Source organism: Festucalex cinctus, chromosome 8 (genome assembly GCF_051991245.1).
Source record: "Festucalex cinctus isolate MCC-2025b chromosome 8, RoL_Fcin_1.0, whole genome shotgun sequence".
NCBI lineage: Eukaryota > Metazoa > Chordata > Actinopteri > Syngnathiformes > Syngnathidae > Festucalex > Festucalex cinctus.
Window position 1 is genome coordinate 16,977,399 of NC_135418.1, and position 13,250 is coordinate 16,990,648.

General features: G+C 40.6%; 2 protein-coding genes and 1 long non-coding RNA gene across 3 annotated transcripts; 2 read left to right on the forward strand and 1 right to left on the reverse strand.

Moving 5' to 3' along the window:
• Positions 1–546: 546 nt before the first annotated feature.
• On the reverse strand, positions 547–13,054 carry nelfcd (negative elongation factor complex member C/D). Its single transcript, XM_077530786.1, has 15 exons — positions 12,463–13,054; positions 11,073–11,185; positions 10,859–10,968; positions 10,657–10,766; positions 10,239–10,346; positions 9,966–10,118; positions 9,447–9,577; positions 9,183–9,348; positions 8,899–9,033; positions 8,662–8,801; positions 8,460–8,574; positions 8,132–8,368; positions 7,899–8,028; positions 3,774–7,808; positions 547–730 (listed from the first exon to the last, which is right to left on the reverse strand). Exons 1-14 carry the CDS (start codon positions 12,517–12,519, stop codon positions 7,774–7,776), a joined length of 1,740 nt encoding a protein of 579 aa, XP_077386912.1. The 5' UTR covers positions 12,520–13,054; the 3' UTR covers positions 547–730; positions 3,774–7,773.
• Positions 723–2,117, forward strand: LOC144024475 (uncharacterized). The gene is made up of 3 exons (XR_013284786.1): positions 723–1,033; positions 1,483–1,713; positions 1,989–2,117. It is a non-coding gene; the product is annotated as an uncharacterized LOC144024475 (long non-coding RNA).
• On the forward strand, positions 3,800–7,549 carry ctsz (cathepsin Z). The gene is made up of 6 exons (XM_077530787.1): positions 3,800–4,010; positions 5,007–5,170; positions 5,289–5,468; positions 5,544–5,694; positions 6,840–7,002; positions 7,077–7,549. The coding sequence occupies exons 1-6, from the start codon at positions 3,886–3,888 to the stop codon at positions 7,203–7,205; spliced, it is 912 nt and encodes a 303-aa protein (XP_077386913.1). The 5' UTR covers positions 3,800–3,885; the 3' UTR covers positions 7,206–7,549.
• Positions 13,055–13,250: the final 196 nt, after the last annotated feature.

A 13,250-nucleotide genomic window follows, 5' to 3' on the forward strand; every position in this document is an offset into this window, starting at 1 on the left:
TATTGTGGGGGGTTTCTTTTTATTTCATAGTACTTGGTTACTTAATGGCTTGTGTTGTCAGTCAAGCTAGTAAAATCAGTCATCTACACACAAAAATAGTAAATCTACTCTTGAATACTTCAGCAGTCAGTCTTTCCCCCAACCCAACCATATAGTTTTGAGAGCCAGAGGGTGGAACTAATCCAAGCCACTAGTCGGCGCTGTCGAAATCGTCAAGCCCACTGATCTGAATATATGACTGGATAGGCCAAGACTTTTGAAGCCGCGAGGCCGCCATATTGCTCCTCCCAAGAAACGTTTCTCGGCATATAATCCTATACATTTAAGTATCGAAATTTGAGAACTTTTAAGACAGTAAAAACAGTAGTGCTTAGTAGAAACAGCATGATTGTATTTAAAATTGTATAACATAAAAAAATAGGATTTCAGACATTTTGCAACTTGCCTTAAATGCATACAGTATGTATAAATTAAGTTTCATAATGTTTGCAGGAGAAAACTCTATTTTTTTTTTTATAAAGAATTATAACTTTAATTCAACAAAAGAGGTCTTTGCCAAATCCAATATTGGGTTCGAAAGAACGGCGATAAAAGAAAAAGGGGGTCTTCAAAGCAGCACATAACGTCCATTTGTTTTGTTTTTTTAAACTTATCTGTACGTATAGATGGGAGGAGCAAGATGGCCGCCCTGTCGCTTCAACGGCTTGCACGTACGTGTATGTGCTATCGGCTATAGGTCGCTTGCACGTGTCGTCACTTCCGCCTCGGATTTCTCGTAGTCGCCATGCTGGGTGGCCTCCATTTACGTAGCGATTCGGTCTAACACGTATCTATCACGTTTGTTGTCTGCGTTTAAAATGGTACATTGTTGCTGCATCGTTGGCTGTTCGAACAAAGCCCAGGGGGAAAATGGTCGGCCTTTCTGCCGAATTCCGAAAATAATTAGGAACCAGGGCCTGGAGACAGAGGAGTGCGGACTCCGGAGGGAAGTCGTTACTTTGGGCTCGTGTGTGCAGCGATCACTTTGTGAGCGGTAAGATTATTTACCTTTATTTAATGTAATGCATGAGGATTAATAACGTTTCGACCGCGCATATATGGGCAAGTTGCTTATGTTTTGGATTCATGAGCAAGTAAGTTCGGTAATACAAGCTGGCTAGCGGACGTTAGCCGAAAGCTAACATCGAACATTTTCACCCAAGTAGTGCCAGTGCAAAGTGTTTACTGCTGAAATTGGATTGATTAGTCTTGGGCTCTTAATGCCGATAACATGTTTTTTGGTGGCAAAATGTAAACTTGGAAAAAAGAGACAGAAGGGGGTGATGCAAGTAAACAGACCCCCGGTAGCCTACACATCATGCTAAAGAGCTTATTCGGTAGCCTACACATCATGCTAAAGAACTTATTCACGGCCACCCTACTGCGGCAAAATAACCAGTCTTTCCATATTTTATTTGTTTATATATTTGTTTATTTTAACAGGTCGCCCTGCGCCCGTTTTTCTGTCCAATCATCCCGACTGAGCTCCAACATTAAAGTTGGGTCCCAAGTTACAACATCTATGTCTCAGCCCAGTCGGTGCCAAGATATGAACGTGCACAGGAGAGACAAGCAAAGAAAAGGCGACTTGAAGTGGCAGAGATTGTTGCAGTTATGCAGCCAGATGGCTCCAGTAACCTGTACCCTCAAGTACTGCTGACATCATTGACTCTGGTATGCCACTCAGAATTCATTACATGATATATTGTATGCATGAGTGAATGTATGTGTTTATGTTTGTGTGTGTACATGCACCTTATATTTTAGAGGCATTTGGAAGTGTTTATAGAAATAAGTATTTGCCTGTAGCAATGTTCATACATTAAAAAATTCAACAAAATGTGTACATTTCTTTTACACTGACAAAAAAAACTATACTACTGTACTATATTAAACCTATTACTGGTACCGTATTTTTTTGTGATCTTTTTTTATTATTATTTCTTTAGGGATCTCATGCCACACCGACTTGATTGCCAATGACATGATGGAAACGAAGGCGAGCATCAAAGCATTGGAGGAGGACAACATGCGACTGTTTGTTTGGCGCTAATAAAGGCAGCGATTATACAAATTCTATTGTTGGGTTTGTTTACAAAGCTGTACATAATACAAATGACAGGATTTGACTCAATGTGCAATATGGTCCCTCTTAAAGTAATGGCATAAATCTTTATTATTTCTAAAAGCACAAAAAATGAAGTGAATAATGATTAGATGTAGTAAATTCAGGGATAAAATTGAACTGTTAATTAATGTAGTTTATTTTAGCACAGGTGCCTACCATCCTGAGATGACGGTATGATGTAATGTTGATGGGGTACGCAATGACTTTCATTATACTATGTACAGAGGAAAAAGTTGCTCTCTTTTAAATTTGTTTAATGTAAGACAAGTACCAGTACTGTGTTAGTTTTCCCAATAATCCTTGTTTCACACTTGTCACAAAACCACTGTCCTTTTGGCAGTCTAGATTGGCACACTTCAAGTGATATCATTTTATTTTACAATCTGCTGCAGCACAAAAAACTACTTTATTCCGCATCTTTGAAGTACATGAGCAAGTGGTAGGTGACAGCGGCTGAGCAGGAACACTGGAAGTCCACTGCTGATCTAGTAAATGCTCTCCCGAGCAGTTCAGGTAAGGAGGGGATTTTGGAAAAAACAAACAAACTGGCTTTTCCAGCTGGCCAAAACGAGCGATCTGGGTGGACTCGCTCAATCACACTTTGTCCACACCACAAAGTCGCAGAAGTCCGTCCAGTTAAACTCATCTGTGCCTGAATCTGAAAATATTACAAACATTGTAATGAAAATATGAAACCTAGCATTAAATAAACTACAAAAAGTAAAGCCATACATACCTGGTAATAATATTGGTGTTGTCGTGACAAGTGATGGGAATTGTTGCCATCCGGCACCAGACAGAAATTGGGTGTTGTGACAGCCTCCTTAACCGTGAGATCATAAGAAAAGCTGTCAGTATGCTCAGTAGTTACCATGAACACGTTTTATTGTACTGGAAACTGAAACTAAAAATACGTCCTCTGAGTGGTTAACCTTAACCATTTAGAATAAGTTGATTAAGTAACATGTAACTAGTGAAAGGGTAGCATTAAATTTAATTAAGCCACGGGGAGGCTGTGCATAGTTACTTTTTATTCTTATACGCTCTGCCATATTTACCTGTTATAAAATTATTAGAAAAACCACATCAGGTAAACCCAGCTGTGCATGTAAACACAATAACAGGAAGCCTGAGAACAAATCAACATTTTTGTGTGCAGAATTACCAACGTCCAACACCATGTGGTTTACTTACGTGCAACAGCAACCGTTTCTTCTGATGCGATGTTAAAGTTTACACTCTGTATCCACCCGCTTACAAAATAATTGTAAGCCTCCAGGGATTTGTTGGCGTGTTATGGAGCATGTTGTCAACACGAGGTAAGGAAAGATGTCCAGAGACGTCACATTTGGCCAGCAAGCTTTCTCCATCAAAAAAAAAATCACCCTTGGTCAGGACGTAATTAGGATCAATCCCGCCACACAGAGACACCTTCTGCCTGTATCGTTGTTTTTGATCTTCCGGTAAATCGTGAAAATACTGCGAAAATGACATCAGGTTGATAAGCTCTACCGTGTAACTCGCGAGTGTACCTTGTGAACCGGCGGACACCCAATATGGCGCCCGAAGAAAAAATTCCCATGATGCATTACGATGTGCAAGCGACCTATATCCAGTCAAAAGCATCTGATTTAGTGACGACACTGAGTCATCTTGTCAGGTGATTTCGACACAAGTCAGCAATAACCACAGATTTACCGGTAAAGCAGCTTGCCCAAATGGCCACCACTGCGTCCATTGTTTTATTTTCCGTCTTTTTGTCGACCGTGTCAGCTGGGCTGTATTTTAACAGTGACCAGCCCTGCTATGTCCCCACGCCGAGGAAAAACGTCTTCGGACTGAGGTAAGTTGGAAGTTGTTTTGAACAATTGTGTTATCAAGTTAGCGACATTGCTAACATGCTGTCAACCAATACTGCACGGTGGCAGTCACGAGTTTAATAAGCGGTTTGGGTAATGGATGTATACGTGTATGTTTTTAATAGCAACGTACAAGTTTAATATTTAATAATTCGCTTTTGGGTATTTTTTTTTTCATAGGTCGGTAATAGTTTTTTTCCATATACAGCACTGGAACACAAAAGAAGTTAATGTGATTAAATGGGATTCATTTTTTAAAATAAATACAGTACAGCACATTGGTGAGGAACTTTTTTTTTTCCTATCTAGTACTCCGAGGCCCACATTAAATATATAAAAAAAAATCTGATTCATTATTCAGGGTGTGCGTAAACTTGACTTAAACTTTCTTAAAGTCTCTACAATTGTTTTTAGAATTAAATATATTTATTCCAAAAATAACTGACTTGACAAATCTGTGAAAAGTATTACAGTTAGTAGATGTATTTTTGTTTTAAATGTGACAGTCTACTTCCTTTATCCATCAATGTCCATGTCTACATAAACTGGTTGTCTTCCATAAATAATTTTGCTGAGTCAGCTTATCTAGTTCTGTTCATGAATCATGATTAACAATATGCATTGTGCCTCTTCCTCAGGAGTAGTGTTTGTAGTTTTTTTTTTTTTTGTTTTTTTTTTGTGGTAGGGAACAGAATATATTTTATCAAAATTGTACCTGAAATACCTAAATGCAATAATTAAGAGTTGCAAAACTTTGTACATAGAAAAAAAAAATCTGTATGTCATCATTTGCATATTTAATGTAATTAAACATTTTGGATACCGAGTATGCGTATTTGTGGGTTAAATGTTGCCGGACTTTATAGAATAAGTTATTGTTTTTTCTTCTTCTTTCAAGCAGCTTCAACAGACTCTCACAGACCCGATTTGGATTAACAGGAACAAACATTCAAACTATGTGTTCTTTTTTCCTTTTAAAGGTCCTCACCCCGCCCTCATGAGTATTTAAACATTTCGGATCTGCCCAAGTCGTGGGACTGGAGGAACATCGGCGGTATCAACTATGTCAGCACCACCCGCAATCAGCACATTCCTCAGTACTGCGGCTCATGTTGGGCTCATGGCACCACTAGTGCAATGGCAGGTTCGACCCACAAATAAAAATTCTCTCTTCTTGTGTCACGGACATGTATTGTCATTGTTATATCCATTGTTATGATTCAAGGAAGTTGACCTATCGTTCTTTTTCCGTTGATGTCCAGATCGCATCAATATTCAGAGGAAAGGGGCGTGGCCGTCCGCCTACCTCTCCGTGCAGCACGTGATCGACTGCGGAGAAGCGGGTTCTTGCCACGGCGGCGATCACAACAGCGTGTGGGAGTACGCCAACAACCACGGCATCCCGGATGAGACGTGCAATAACTACCAGGCCAAAGACCAGGGTAAGGGTCCTACAGAGTAACAGCGACACATGACCCGGCACGCACGTCTCATATTCTGCCCTCCCTCCTTTGTAGCATGTAAACCCTTCAACGAGTGCGGCACCTGCACCACCTTCGGCGTATGCTTTGTTGTGAAGAACTACACCCTGTGGAAGGTGGGCGATTACGGAATGGTCAGCGGGAGGGAGAATATGATGGCGGAGATTTATGCCAGGGGACCCATCAGGTTTGTTGACTAATTACTGAAAGCTGCAAGTGTCCTCTTAGATCAATTGCTTGTATCCATTTGGGTAAAAAACTTTAAATATTGGACTATCCTCCCTCAGTCGCTGAAATTTTCATTTATTGTTTTTGGCCAAAGCAGTGTCTAAAATAAAAGTATTCCTTTAACGTCAGGGAACTATGTCAAACTTAAGTTGAGGAGCTTCATGTAGAATTTTTTTTTTTTTTTAGGGTGGGGACATAAACTACTTGCAGATTTTTCCTGTTCATAGCAAGGCTCAGTTCCCGTACCCCACAATTATCGGGGGAACGCTGTGTCATACGCTTTCATTAAACGTACTGGAAAATATTTTTCACAAAGCAAGGTGAGAAATTTATTTGTAGAGGACCATTCATGCACAAGGAAAGTCTATCGTGCAGACACATAGAAATAATGATTTCAAACTAAATTAAATAAAAATAAAATCCTAACATAAAATTAAGATAAAATAAAAAATGGTCAAAGGAAGGGGGAAAAAAACAAAATGAAAGCAAAATGGTAAAAACAAAGTACACTTTTTGTAAAAGCACCACCCTATTTATATAAAAATAATAATTTTGATATTCAAATTTCTGAGTGAATTGGGCTTCTTTGTTGGGTGGATTCAATAGTTTAAGCATGTCCCCGCTTACATGCACTGTTTACACAAGCCTACGTTTCCAACTTAGAGATTTGTTTGCTAGATTTAGTAACTTTTCTGACCCTTCTAGCAGCCTTTTTTTTTTCTTTTTTTTTTAAAGCAACTCACATCTTTAATTCCTGTTGAGACAGACTTGAGCGTGCTTGTTTTCCATATGGAAAGTACCCTGAATCTTGTGGTTCAGTGTCCTTCCCTTTTTTTTTCTAAGCAAGTGGTAGAAAATATGACCAAATAAGGAAACTCTGGCTATAATCTGTAAATATCAGTTATACAAAATAGTTCAATATTTTACTTTGTATATGGTGAATCTTTGTGGGGTTTTTTCTACATTGAACTACTGTACTAAAATAAAATCTATACAATTTTTCTACATATACAAATAGACTGAAAAGCACCTGTTTAAGCATTCCAGAGTAGGATCATTGTAGCATGCTACTTGCATGTAATCTTGAACATTTGTGGTTTTTAGCTGTGGCATCATGGCGACCGACAAACTAGATGCCTACAAAGGCGGCCTCTACTCCGAGTACGTCGCAAACCCCTTCGTGAACCATATCGTGTCAGTGGCGGGATGGGGAGTGGAGAACGGCGTGGAGTACTGGATCGTACGGAACTCCTGGGGGGAGCCGTGGGTGAGCACTTTTCTCAAGAGCAACAAAGGAAACATGATTTGAGCATGTGTTAAAAAGTGTCGTGTTGTCGCCAGGGTGAGAAAGGCTGGCTCAGGATCGTCACCAGCGCCTACAAGGGAGGAAGCGGAAGTTCCTACAACCTGGCACTGGAGACGGATTGTGCCTACGGAGACCCGATAGTCCCGAAAGACTATCTCGTCTAGATCACACCAGGATTGTGTGAATTCAGTTTTAATCATTATCGAAAAGGGAAGATGTAATTCTTTTTCTGTGTAAAATTCTAATTTAAATTTCAGTGCCAAATGGTTGGCACTGTTTTGATTTTCAGAGATGTGTAGACTGTTGAACAGTCTAAAAAATATTACATGATCAAGATGACATAGTAGCAAAATTCACACACAATAGAAATTCCAGACTCAAAAATCACAAACCTTGCTAGCATCTTAAAATAAAATAAGCAACATATTAACAACACGTATGCTGAACCACTGTCACGTTCTGATGCGTTCTACACAGGTGATTAAAGTGTGCCTTTACAAAAGAAAAATTGTGATTTGAGTCTGCTCATATAATCGTGCTGACAATATGTCAGCCTTTAAAGTGATGCTGTGTCGCCTTCTTCCCACTCACTGTGCTGAGATAAAGCTGTCCTGAATCTCCATCTCATCATCTCTAGCAGGTCCAAGTTGGCTTCAATGGCCACAAAAGTCTCAAGTTTGCCTCACCAGACCGGTGAGTCCACAAGGTGCGCTTCATCAGCTCTTTATGTCCTCAATTAATCATGATGAAATTTGACTTGCAATGAGCTGGAAAAAAACCCAATGTTAGTTTCCAAAATTAAGATGGGGGAAAAAAAAAAAAGTATGTAGGTTCATGCTAATAGGAGGAGGACATACCAATGAACTCTGCAACGGGGTCGTGTTCTCCCTCTGTGCGAATTGTTCCCGCGATGCTGTCGTTCTCCAGGATGGGCAGGAAGAGCTGAACAAAGTCAGATGTGTACGGAGGTGCGATCACATCCAGGACCTTCATAAGGACAGGTAGAGAAACTCATTTTTATTATACATGCATTTCTGCTCAAAATTATGACAGTTCTGAGATTTGAACTTCCCCACGTCGAAGTCGTTACCTCAGTGACAAAATAGCGAATGAGGGAGATGTCGGTGTTGAGCTTCTCCAGACACTTGCGAATGTAGCTAACCACGGGCAGGACATAACCACGACTCAGCAGGTGAACCATCCGGTCCAGGAGCGTTTTCTTGAGCTCCAGCTGCTCCATGACATCGAGCTGCGAGTGTTCGGTCTCAAAGAGCTTGATGAGCAGCTGGAGAACCTGAGGATGCAGCAGCTGGTGGCACGTGCAGATCTGCCGGGGGAAACCAAACCCAACGTTTTAGCTGCCGACTTTGAAAAAAAAGAGTTCAACTCAACTCGTATGTTGTTGACACTCTCGGTACCTCGTCTAGCAGAGCTAAGTGGACCGGCGTGTGATCAGTTTGCAGCTGAAAGTAGCGAGGCTCGGACACGGTCCAGTCCACCCACTTTAAAACCCCCATGGCAACCACTGGGAAGCTGATTTACACAAAAAACAACCCAATCCATCGACTGTGCTTGGCTACATCCAGCAGCGTGTTTTTGGCTGCGTGGGCTCACACTCACCGTATGCATTGGTACAGCGTGCCGAGCTCCGCCACCAACTCCGTGGCGCCTTTGTTTTCGTTGCAGCAAAGGTTGTGCACCGTCTCGATGGCCTTTGAGGACGATTTTAGCTCGTCCTTGTTGATGTTGACTCGCTTGTTCTAAGATCAGGACAGAAAAGATCACTTCAGCCCTGAGAGATGGCAATCCCAACTGTTTGTCCATGGGTTCAAAAGCACAAACTTGAGAGGTTTCAACCTTTTTCCACGTCTCCACCACGCTGGCAGCATAGGCCAGGATGTGGATGTATTTGTGCTTGTGGTCTTGGTTGATCTTCGAGCCGGGCTTGAACAGCGACTGCATGAAGAGGTCCAGAAAAGCAGGCACTCTAATCTGTGGAACAAGAAACAGGAAGTGCTCATCAATTTATCTTGGAGCTGTCACAATTAAATCGACAAGTAATCGATGATCATATTACTCGCCAACTATTTGAATAATCGATAATATGCTATGATGTCACATTATGTGCGGGATTTCCTCACCAGCTCCACAGGAGGCGGGTCCATGCTGCTGAACATCTTAAACAGCACCGTGATGTCGGCGGGATTCAGGGCTCCTTTGGACAACATGGCCCCCAGCGCCTGGCAGGCGCGAGGGTAGGCTGCTGCTGTACCCAGCGCCAGCGTTATCTGACTGGCATCGTGGCCCCTGATGTGACACAAATGAACTTTATATTGCATAATGCATGACATGTCGATCGTTGGCGATCATATGGAGAATTTGCAGCCACTGGTGGCCTGGGGTACCTCTTGTGGGCCGACTTCTGCACCTCCTGACCAATCCGACGCACAGCGGAGCCGCCTTGTTCCTCCTGGGCCAGGATGGACATCATAGCTTGAGCAAAGAGGTACGTGTGCTCCCCGTGACACACCATTTTCTAAGCAGAGATGAAGCCAAAAATATGGGAGGTGAGTGGGAGTAAAAAGAACAACTCGAAACTATAAAACTTCAGTCTCTAAAGTTTTGTAAATGTGATGAGGCCGACAATCACAAACAAATCATACTATGTTTAGATACGGTATACTGCAATATTTTGTATTGAACCACAAAAACATGCTGCGATTGTCAAGAAAGAAGCAGATTGCCACAAAGAGAGGACACAGGCAATAAAAAGGTGAAAATGGGGACATTATGAGGCTGTTCTGCAGTCCCAGATTGTGGGACTGCAGGATGTCTCCAAATTTAATCATTATATTTATAAACAATCTACAATATAAATGGTGAGTTTTGCATCCATCTTAAGAAATTCTCAAAAAGGGGCTCACAGCAAATTCTGGCAGGTTCTTCTCCAAGTTCTCCTCTCCTCCATCCAGCAGCGTGACTAAAGATGTCCTCAACACCCGAGAGAAAACCTCCAGCTGCTGGCACGCCGTCGACACACTGGTGATCTCGCCCTGGTAGCCAGCGTCTGAAATCAGCTACAAAAACACATGTCTTTTACAGATGAATTTGTCTGAGACACTCCATCCACAAATTACTTAACTTCAAAAAAAAAAAAAAAAACCTTGGGGGAAAAAAAAATGTTTCTGCGAGCATACCTTCACAGTGAAGTTGAGCATCAGACAGTCGGGATGAGCCTCTGCCAGCTTGTAGAAAAGGTCTCGCCAAGTTGTGTGAGCAATCATCTGCTCCAGCCAAGCAGGAGTCTAGAAACACATTATTTTATTCAATAAAATAAATCAAGCCAACAATTAAAGCGTGACATAAATATATTTTTAATTAAATGCTGGCCAACACATACACAATACCAGACATTATTACCTGTACATAATAAATCAATAGATGTATTGTGGTCTCATTGCAAACACATTCTAACAGGTGACTTTACTTCATTCCCCTAAAATTAAGTTGTTAGTAATATGATCTAGTCAGTATTAAAGTAATTTTCTGAAAAATTGGATTTGATGCCATTATTTTAGAAATATGTCTTGACTTAATCATTCGCTAATTGCGTACCTCGCCCTCAACGGTGAAAATGGAATCTGCCTTCTGGGGGTCAAAGTGCTTTATCAGCAGACTCTTCAGGTGATTCTCAACTCGTTCCTGGACCTGCGCAGGCTCGACTCCTGTAAAGCACATGACAATTCAAGTGAGACGAACGAGGCCCACTGCACGCGCATCGTCGAGATGCAAAAGCAGGGTGGGAGGCGCCACCGACCCATCTGGATGAGCCACTCGGCCAGCAGGTTAACGGTTTGAGCCACGGCAGAGTAGTTTTCCGACAGAAGCTGGATGACGTGTTCTGGAGAACCACCCGCTTGGAAATACCTGCAACAAAAATACTAGAGGAGCTCAACCTTTCTGCGCTTGTCATATTTTAGGAAACAATCTACTGCAAAGCTGCCACAAGTTGCATGAAATCAGACATATACATTTTTAGGGTGTTGAAGATGGCAGGCTCCATGATATAATCCCTGCTGGAAAATTTCTTCAGACAATCTTCTTGGATTTTCCCCAAATTTTCAACGTCAACATATGTATCCTCCTGCAAGAAAATGACAAGACTATCTTTATATTTTATGTTGTGGCATGTTTGACTTAACAAGAAATCCTTTGTGAATGACTCATTTTGTCAGCGGATTTCAAAAAGTCAGTCTTGAGGATATCCACCCCAAAAAAAAAAAAAGTGTCTGCAAAAAAAACAAAAAAAAAACAAAATAGTACCATGTAAAAGAAAACGACATAACACCCAAAAAGGTTAAATAAAAGTAGTGTGTTAATCAGTAGTTTTGAAAAATAAAAACAAAATACGTTGAGCACAGCTATGAAGTTAGTAGTGTTCCAATTCAAAACAAGACAGGTGAACGATTTATAAGCAGTGAACATAAAAAAAATGTAACCACCCCAAATTACCTAACCCAAACTAAGCAATTTCAAAAGAAAAAAGAAATCACCAATTACTAGTAATTAAAGATTGTTTGCTTCTTTTATTAAGTCCAGATTTTTTTTCAATGTCTACGCCCCCACCCCCTACCCAATATTACTTTATCATTCGCCGCCATTTTTTTTCTAACTACTATACGTGACGTAATATCCGGTCAAAACATGCGACGTGTAAATTCACATTTTCCTGTTATCGATACGCTGATAAACAACTCCAACGTGTAAAACTTTTTTATTCCGCGAATTTTAATACTATTTATCTATTTCTTCATTCATTTATTCTTCAAATTCCTATTGTTTCAAATTCGAATACAAATAGGCGGATGGAATGTGGAAACCAACCTAACGTCACCTCCAACCTGTACAACTGGTAGAAAACGCCATGCTTTGTGCTGTGTAAGAAGAATGTCAGAAAAAGCCTACTTGACAATCCAGAATTTTATTTGTGGTCAATCAGAGGCACTTTAAATGACGACAGGTTAATTCTGAGCACAGTCAAATGACATCCACAGTTACACGATGGTGTGCAAACTTGTGCAACCACATTCAGCCACTTCCCTTCTCGAAAAGATATTTTCCAATTTAGCTCTATAGGTCACATTAATGGTTGGTAGGTGGAGTCTCAAAAGCTAATTAATTTAATGTCCAACACATTGATAATCTATTAGCATCTAGCAGCCTTTGAACTTTATCTTCCATTCTTTCAAAACCCAAAGTAGCAACTAGCCAGACCTATAAATAATATTGTTCGGCTGTTAAAAGAAAAAAAGTGAGAGTGTGTTCAATCCAGAAATGATAGCAGTGTTGCATGGTTGCCATTGGGTTAGTGCTAGCAACTGTCATGCTAACAATAACTAGCCAAACAGCAACAAGCTTTACCGTGTTACCGTCCGGGCCTTCCCAGTCCCCCGCGCCACCATAATATTCCTCGTCCATGTCGACAGGAACGGGTTTGAATTTCAATTAATTGTAGTAGCCCGTCGTTTGTATCATTCCGCGGAATGAAACACTGCAAAGACTTTTGAATGATAAGCTAGCTAGGTGGCTAACAATAATGGTTGAAAATGGCGAGGCGGTGAACCGTAAGCCACGCCTCTTTATTTTACTATGACCCGAATTTGGCCTGTCAGGTACTAACAAGTTCACTTGGATGGATTCGAAAAATACCACAGCACATGACAAAATAAAACAGTCACAAGAAATGAAGAAATGATTATATGTTTAGAAAAAAAAAAAAAACAATAAAACGTGGTTGCGTGGGTTTATCCAGTAATAAAATGTACACGTTAATTACTCTACGGCAATGAATGTAACACCACACAAACTCATGATATTGACACAATGATGAAGCCTACACTCTTATTTGAAGGCGATATGTATTAAATGATTGCGAGCATTAAACACACCAAATGAGCAGGTGGCACATCTGCTACGGATGTGAAATTCAAGTTTCATCTCACTTATTTGCATACACAGTACATAAATGACTCATGGAAACACATAATCCACACACTTATGTCTCTCAGCAAGTGAATTTTTCATAGTAGTACTGTTAATCATGGAATGTTTCTTTATTAGAGCCATTTGTAAGAAATTAAGTAGTATATATGTCATGAGGTCAATAAGTTCAGCCATTTGGGAACAAACTTTTTTTTTAATTTTATTTT